This window comes from Sipha flava, unplaced genomic scaffold (genome assembly GCF_003268045.1).
Source record: "Sipha flava isolate LNK unplaced genomic scaffold, YSA_version1 102_pilon_pilon, whole genome shotgun sequence".
In the NCBI taxonomy this organism is placed as follows: Eukaryota; Metazoa; Arthropoda; class Insecta; order Hemiptera; family Aphididae; genus Sipha; species Sipha flava.
Genome location: NW_020271716.1, coordinates 171,201 through 180,374, shown reverse-complemented (window position 1 = coordinate 180,374; position 9,174 = coordinate 171,201). Strand labels below are relative to the sequence as shown.

General features: G+C 24.6%; 1 protein-coding gene and 2 pseudogenes across 1 annotated transcript; all 3 read right to left on the bottom strand.

Moving 5' to 3' along the window:
• Window positions 1-133: 133 nt before the first annotated feature.
• On the bottom strand, window positions 134-2,048 carry LOC112681628 (annotated as a pseudogene).
• A 2,581-nt stretch (window positions 2,049-4,629) lies between these two features.
• On the bottom strand, window positions 4,630-5,650 carry LOC112681675 (annotated as a pseudogene).
• A 35-nt stretch (window positions 5,651-5,685) lies between these two features.
• LOC112681540 lies at window positions 5,686-9,004 on the bottom strand. The gene is made up of 3 exons (XM_025551790.1): window positions 8,739-9,004; window positions 7,521-7,640; window positions 5,686-6,247 (listed from the first exon to the last, which is right to left on the bottom strand). The coding sequence occupies exons 1-3, from the start codon at window positions 8,926-8,928 to the stop codon at window positions 6,195-6,197; spliced, it is 363 nt and encodes a 120-aa protein (XP_025407575.1). The 5' UTR covers window positions 8,929-9,004; the 3' UTR covers window positions 5,686-6,194.
• Between the last annotated feature and the right edge of the window lie 170 nt (window positions 9,005-9,174).

Sequence of the window (9,174 nt, the reverse complement as noted above, 5' to 3'; positions counted from 1 at the left end):
GTATATCTAGATCATAACAATTCCATAATTATATTCTGTTTATCTATTGGAGTGACTTCTATAATGGTAAATATAAAAGTACAAAATAAATTGTTTTAAGTTTGCAATATCAATTTTTTAAGTGTTATATATTATTGGACCTGGTTGCGTTGTATCTAAATTAACCATAGGATTTAAATTGTACACTGAATGAATTTCATTTGGAATTAATGTACTGCTACTCTATTTTTTCAACAAAAATACATTTTTTGATAACTAATCAAATTTATAGTAAAAATTATATAAAACATGAATTATATTTTTATCAGATATTAAATATTTATAAATAGGTACTTGACCTTAATATTTAAATAGTTTAGGGTTAAATCAGGATGAATTAAAACAATTTAAACAAATAAATAACTAAAAATAATTAATTCAAAAATTCTAAGGAAATAGTATTATATAAAGGTTTTATATTTTTTTTAATTTCAAATTTGTAATCATTTATCAGTTCTTTGTTAAGATCCTAAAAATGATGTGTACTTTATTTACCTGAGGTATGTTAAAACTATAAGACTATGAAGTATTCAATGGTATATTTTCTGAACTTGTGAACGGAATTAAATTTACATTACTTAATTCAGTATACTGATGCTCAGAAACGGTATCTACAGTAGTTTGTTCTGCCATAACAGATTTTGGATCTTTAACAATCTTTTTCTGTTGAAAAAATATTGATACCTATAATTAAAAATAAAATAATAAAGTAATTATAAAAAAAAAAGTAATTAATTGATTAGGTACATTCATCACTTGAAGTGTCAGAATCTTCACGTATCATTGATGACTGGCCATATAACTTTTTGTTTTTATTTTTCATATTTAGAAGTTGCTGTTCCACTTCAGATGCTGATTCTTCAGACAATTCAACATTCCTTACCATGTTTTACTAAAATCACCTACAAATTGTTTATGTAAATATAATAAATTTAGCTTTATGTACTAGGTTCATTTTCATTAATTCTATAGATAAACTTAATATATACATACTATATTCTTTGCCATTTTCAAAAAGATTTATTCTATAAGTATTCCAATCATCTTATGGCTCCACAGCCTCTTTTAAGAAATCACTAGTTACATTAAATGTTCTAGGTGGCCATACACATTTTTTCTATTCTATTGTCATCATTATTGACAGTTTTCAAAATCCAATTGGTTGGTATGACACTAATCATTACTGTCCGGAAATGTAGTAATCACCCAACGTTTTGTGATTAGTTTCTATAACAATGTAGGAATGCAAAATTAATAAAAATAAATGAATTATGAAAGTTAATTTGAACAGGTACCTACTACCTACAAAAAAAATTTCAACAAATATGTTGAAAAATTATATAATAAATAGCTAGAAAAAAATGATCTCAGACTTACTTTTTAATTTTTAAATGACAAAAAAAGTTATAGGTACCTATATAAACATATGAACAAAATATTGACTAAAAAGCATAATAGACATAATTACCTATCTTAAAGCTGCAGGAGTCGAAAATCCACAACTTTGGTAATCCATTTCTTTCCGTAGAGACGAGTAAGTTATGAAAATATCAAACAACGTGAATAAAATATAAATACGAAAGAGAAAAACAACAAAACATGAACAATGTCGGAAAATAATAAGTGAAATAGTCACATGGGTTATGATGACTTAAGTAATATTGTAATAACTAGGTATTAACAAATATTATTTTCTCTGGCATCCGCAGCAAAGACTGACAAATGGCAATAGTCAATAAGTTACAGTGCCCACTACCCAGCTATTTCGCGCGCCGCGCTGTCTGCGGGTTCGGCTTCACCGAAATCCGAATTGGAAAAACCACTGATAGTTTTTATAATAATGGGATATAACTATTTAGGGATATTGGTAAGATTATAAATAAAGTGATAATATTATAATTGCTGAGTGCTGCTGTGTGTTAACGAGTAAACAAGATTATTTCAATACAACAGTGGTGAAATTTGGAATTGGTTTTGGGGTGGGATTGGGATATAAATTTATACTATCGTTCTAGTGGGGCTATGCCCCCTACACCCCTTTTAACCATTAAATCTCATATATCTCAATATTATATTAATTTATTATTATAAATTAAATGGTATAATGATGATTGTAAAAAATGTTAATTATTAATTATTAACTTTTTCTAACATTGTACTTACAGGTTATTCTACAGAAATCATTGATCTAATTCTTTGTTTTTCCTAGGAAAATATTCTTGTGTTATTGATTTTTAAATTTATGGATATGGGTATGCCATAATAATTACATAGAAATAAGAAATACAAAATTGTATGAAGATTTAGATTATTTCACAAAATAGTTCAACTCTATTACAAGTTTTTTGCTAGGTCGGTCTTGATCTGAATTACATTTTGACAAGCTGTTTTCTTGATCAGTTTCTTTAAATTTTTTTGAAAAAAAGAAATAAAAGCATTCGACTGCCTTTTCATTTTTAATTTAATAATTGAATATGTAATTTAGTAATATATTAAATTTACATTATCGCACAATAGACACATATCCATAGTTAAAGAAAAATAATATTATTTTATTTCTCGTTTTACTATATATAATATAAATAATAATAGACATTGGTGTTGTACTTTTGCTGATCGTTTACAGTTTTATAATATTTCAAAATAGTTAATACTAGTGTTGCCAGTTATAATTTTTTTAAAAAGCTATGAGTACTATCACAAAAGGCCGGAAATCAGCTGAAAAAAAAATCGATTAATAACAAACATATTAACGCAAAAATAAAAATATTAATACTATTAAAATTGTTGGCAATTTCCATTTTTTTCTTTAGTAAAGCTATTAATCTTTTTATCATATTTTACAAGTAAATAATATTATTAGGACATTAAATATAATAAAGATATAAATAATAATATAATAAAGATATTAAATAATCATAATTCATAGTTTATTAAATTTTAATGTTCTGAGCAGTCCAACATTAAAACAACAAACAAGGAAATAAAATAATAAGTAATAAAAATAACAAAACAAAATAGGTAATACTTAAAAAATGTTAAAATAGTGAATTAAAGTCTTTTTAATCACGAATCTACAATCGTGAGACGAACTAAGAATTACTAGTCCGAGGTGTAAAGTGATAACTATTAACTAGATATGAATATAAATCTTATTCGTAGTTAACAATCACCACAGATAAATATAATTTGTTATGATAACAACCATAAATATGGTTTATCATATGGAATGATAACGAAGGGAAAAACTCATGATATCAATATCGTTGTGTAATATTATACTTATATACACAAACAATTAATTAAAATATATTACATATAACTTAAATCAGAATTAAGCTAGTTAAAAACAATTAATGGCTAGAAAAAAAGCTAAGAACAAGATTGTGTATTTTTTCAGTCAGATTGAAATGAAAAAGGCCAGATTTAGCCTTAAAAAGGTCAGATTTGGACTTAAAAAGGCCAATATGGCATCACTAGTTAATACCTTATACCACTGAATAAAATAATATAATGATACATTGTTTGTCGACGTCGTCGAAAGCAATTTTCTAGGAAAATAAACCAAGTAATACTATAATGCTATAAATAGTCGAAAATAAGACCCAATATATATAGTTATTATAGTAATATGTCAAGCACTGTGCTCATTCCATTAATATTAATGATTATAATAAGAACTTTTAGATTATATAATAAATAATTGATAAATAACTAACATTAATATTTGTTTTAGAAAAAATTTCAATGTTTCACGTTTTTGTAAAATATTGCATGCTTTAAGCACTAAAAAGAGTAGTAAATTGTAGATTTGTCAGTGTTATATTTTAACTCTGAGCTATACAATTTTCTTGTCTTATATTATAATTGTTGAACTATCGTAGTTTTATATTAGTAAAATAAAAAAAATCTCAACTATGATAATATCCATGTATTCTTATTTCTTATGTTAAAATCTTTTAAAGCTTAGTGCTTACGGAAATTTAATTATAATTATTCTAAAAAAAAAAGCGTCTGGGAGGAATATATCCCTATATCCCCCCCAAAATTACGCCACTGCAATACAACAATAATTGAACATTGAATAAATATTATTTTGTAACAATACATAAATGTTAAACTTTTAACATTTCAATAACGTTACTTGATGATATATTAAATATTATTTTCGGTGGCGCCGAAGTACAAAATTACATGTATGGCATTGATCTCCGACCACCACCCACCCACCCCCACCACAACACACACAATCACATAACCCACTTATTAAATTTGAAACCTGTCAAACAATTTTCCACCCACTTTTATTTTTGATTAACTCTCTTTTCTTTTCCAACTAATTCGTATGTAAATATTAATATAAATATAAAATATATAATAATAATATTAATAATAATATATAATATATAATATAATATAATATAATAATATATAATATATAATAATTATATTTAATTACCTGCCAATTGCTATGATACCTACAATAAAATAAAAAAATACAAACAAAATGTCAAAACGCAACCTTTTATATTATATTATATACAATATTAATAATAATTATGTTCTTTCATAACAATATTATCATAAGTATTAAATATTTATTAATAAATCAAACATTTAGTTAGAACACTACTTTTAGCTGCAAATAACAAAATTACATTTTCATTATTAATAATTATATCTTGCTCACATGATATTTTCATTAAACTATCGAGACGATCTTGTAACATAGTTGTTCTTAACTTTGTTTTTATAAGTTTTAATTTAGAAAACGTTCGCTCTACGCTACAGCTTGTTACAGGTAATGTGATGGATAATTTTAAAACTAAATATAAATTTGGAAAAATATTAGCTAATTTAGCCAAACAAAATAATTTAAATAATTCCCTCGTACTTGCTATGTTATGATAAACAACTTTTGCAGAATCTTCTTCCGCATTATCATAACTATATGCGTTTAACTCTAGCGAATCTTCATAATCTTCGACTATTAAATTTTAGTTAAGATACTTAGGAAGTAAAATACTGTTTACTATTTCAGTAAAATTTTTTCAAAATTCAATATATTCTGTCAATAATGAGTTTTTATCGATTTGTGAGTACATGGTACACAAAGCGTCAAAGGCATCCCAAGGTACAATGTGTGGATTATTTTGAACTTCTCGAATACGTCTAAATGAAAGAAGGGATTAGTCTTTTAGAGGTCCTATATTGGTGCTTTCAAAACGTCCACTTAACTCTGCTAAAAGAATATCCATTATGACATTGTATGTATCAATTCTAAATTTTTTCATGGGGCATGATATAATTTCATCCTGACAATGTTCACCTGAAATTAATATTACATTTTGAAATTTAGAACAATCATACTTTCTTAATAAATTAAATTAATAATTGATATTTATTTTGAAAAATATATACACCTGATTTTCTTGGAATACGTTTGGATCGACTAGATACAAGAGGTAAAAAGTCAACAATACTATTTTCAGCAAACTCATCAGTCTTTTTTATTAATCTTTTAAACGAATCATCATTTCTAAGTTCTTTGATTTGATGAATCACATTATTTAAAATATTTGTGGCCATAAGCATATCCATATCTTGGGACTGCAATATGCTTAACATTCTTACAGCTATAATAAATTATCTTATTTGAAATTAAATATCTTCGGCAATAGCTTCAATCAACTGATTTTGTCTTTGCCATGAAATAAAAGATGTTTCACGTTTTCCATTTTGTTGAATACAGTTAATGTATTCCGCTAATGGTCCGGAATTTTTAGACATTAACATAACCAAGTTCTTAAAATTACCTCAAGAATTTGAAGACCAATCCTCATAATGCCCACGAAATGCCAGGTTATGACGTCCCATGTATATTACAATGTCTATAAGCTCTAATAAAACTTGTCTATTCATTGCTATCTGAGTTTTTCTATTATTTTCAATTGAAGGCAAAATTGGCACATTGTTTTGACGTAACTTACATTTTAAAGATGATGTTACATGATCTGGAGTTAATTCATGTCTTTGAATAGCAAATGAACAATTTTTCCATTTATTAAACCCTTCTTTGGTCCAAGATTTTTCTAAATTACTATGCAAATTGGTTCCAAAAAGCATGCAATGAATACAAAATATTTTATTTCTGCTTAATGAATAAGACAACCAATCACGATGGCATTTTGATTTATCAGACAAAATTCTGTAATAAAGTTTATCATTAAAACTTCTTTTTATCTTTTCATTGTTAATTTCATATGGAAATATTTTATTAGGTAAATCATCTTGTAACGGTTGACAAGGGCCAAATTTTAAGATGTAATCTTTAATTTCCGGTGACAAAATAGACATTTTAGCAAAAATTGCTGGACAATTTTTAATTATATCCATATCCATATCATTTAAAATAAAAGTTGACAGTTCAAAAATTATGCTAAGTAAATAGACTCATGGTAACATATAAATTTTATTTAGAACTTTTTAATCCAATGAACTATCAAATAAAATTAAATATCAATATTAAGAACACAATACACATATTATAATGATTTACCTATTATACAACTGATAATAAACATGTTGATTATGTTCGCAATAAGTCATTTATGAAAATAGGTCTTTTAAAGCCCATATGTATAGGTTTCTACGATAGCTCAGCATTAAAAACTTTATATTTCTCATTAGTTAGATCTCAAATAAAATATGCTACATTAATATGGTTAGGTTATGGCACACTGACAATATTAGACAATATACATGCATTTCCTTAATTCAAAATAATTTTTTAAGATATCTGTCATATAATTGTAATATGAAAAGAACCCCTTAGTCAGGAATCAGGATATAATACAATTGGTAATTTATTTAAAATTGATTCTTTAAAAAACATAAAATAGCATTAAATTTAAGATTTTTATTCAAATTATTGCAAAAGATGACTTATTGTGTAGAACTTCTTGAAGAATTAAAATTTAAGGTAAATACAATTAACTCCAGAAATAAACCTACATTTTATCTGTCAAATTTTAAAACTAAATATTTGTCACATAGCCCTGCTAAAATTTTAATGTCTGCAGGTTACAATGTATTACATTTTGATTTGTTTCCATAGATACCTACTACTTCTGATAAACTTTTCTTTTTTTTTTTTTTAGTGTTATTTAAATAATATTTACTAAATTAATTATTAGTTTTAATTGAATTGTATTTTCTTATCTTATTATTATAAATTATTATACCTATGTTTTTTTTCTTTTAGCTAAATACATATGGTTTATAGATACCCCCTACATAATATTTGTTATACCTTTAAAAAATGGAAAAAAACATGTTATTTCGCTGTTCGTATATCACTATTACTTTATCTTATGGATTATTATTTATATTATTATTATTATAGGCAAAGGTACTAAAAACTAAATATTTAAAATATATAAATAGGTGCATAAAAAATGACAAATAATTTAAGTACATACCTTTATTTTGCAAACATGAGCTTATCTCAGTATCTTTTTGAATTTCACATTTAACCAATGATTCTTTATTAACTGGGGTACTTTGGTCTTCATTTAAATCATTGTTCACATCAAAAATAGCTGAAAATTTGTACCTATTCAATTAAAACTAGTTGTAGTTGTATATTCAATAAGGATATTAATCATCAAACAGTTATGAGTTATATAGGTACATATTCACAATTAAGTATATAAATACTTAAAAAAAATTCGTTTAATATGGATAGGCACATACCTTTATTTTGCAATCATGAGTTTATCTCAAAACTAGTTGTATATCCAATAAGGTAATTGATTATCAAAAAACTATGTGAGCATGTAATATGTACAAATTATCATTTGTTAATGCATAAGTAGGTACAAAAATGTAAGTACATAAAATAAAATAATATATAAAATCAATCATCAGAAAAATCTTTTTTAACTAACATATTTTTTTTTTACATAAAGCATTTTTTTACTTTTCTATATTCCAAATTAACAGTAGTGGGATAAATTAATGTAATTATCAGGGCTAGGATTTGTATGAAATAAAAAATTGTAAAATATGCATTTTATTTACCAAAATATGCAAAAATATGGATTTAAATTTTTATAAGATAAATACAAGAATATAGTTATAAAAAAAAATATTTATTGAAATACATCAGTGGTTGGTTGTTTGTCTTAATATAATATAATAGAGAAATAAAATAAAATAATTCAAAATAAAATTTATGTTTGATAAAAAAATCAAGTTTTATACTTTTATCAGCAGGGCTAGAATTAAATACAAAATATACTATAATACATTCATTTTTTGCATTCATATAATTGAAATGTGCAATAATATCCATTTTATCCAAAATATGCAAAAACATGCAAAATAAAAACACCACCATTTATCTCATCATGAGGTGATTCGTGGACATTATTGACAAAATCAATATTCAGAAGTCGCAAAAAAATCATGCTGTGCATACATATCCTAACCCTGGTAATAACTAATAGGACATAGCCACATAAGTAGGTTATAGTACAATAAGTTGGTAGTACAGAACTTATAAGTAAAAACTAATCATATTAAATATTATAATTAAGATTAGTATTAATTATTTAAAATAATTCATATTTATTATATATCTGTATTTTTATTTTAAAACAAAATAAAACATTTAAATAAATGATGTAGGTACTTACTATTTTTTACAGCAGTAATTTGGTGAATCAATTTGCTTTTTTTACTCTTGTTTCCAGAAAAAAACGATTTTATATCATGAGAGTTTCTTTTAAATTTTCGTACTTTACATGAGTTAATATGTCTATTCCAATTTTTATCGTTCATTGATGAACTTAATTTCCCGCAATCACATTTACAAACAGAACTCATAGTTTTTGGTATTAAATAAATTACTTTATAAGGTTGATTTGTACTTAATATTCTTAGACAATTATAATTTTTAACTTTAAATAGTAGTGGTTAAAAATTAAAAATTCTTAAAAGTTAAATAATAAAACCAATTAAATAATATAAATATATGTAACGGTCTTTTTGAAATATAGCTGGCTTATTAGTTATTACACTAAACTGAAGGTACAGTTCATTTTCAACGATAGTGTATCATAATTTACAGGA

Coding starts and splice junctions, on each gene's coding strand:
- LOC112681540 (XM_025551790.1), bottom strand. CDS start 8,928: ATGAGTTCTGTTTGTAAATGTGATTGCGGGAAATTAAGTTCATCAATG. Junction 7,641..8,738: donor AATTACTGCTGTAAAAAATA/GTAAGTACCTAC, acceptor ACAAATTTTCAG/CTATTTTTGATGTGAACAAT. Junction 6,248..7,520: donor CTCATGTTTGCAAAATAAAG/GTATGTACTTAA, acceptor ACTTTATTACAG/AATTTTGTCTGATAAATCAA.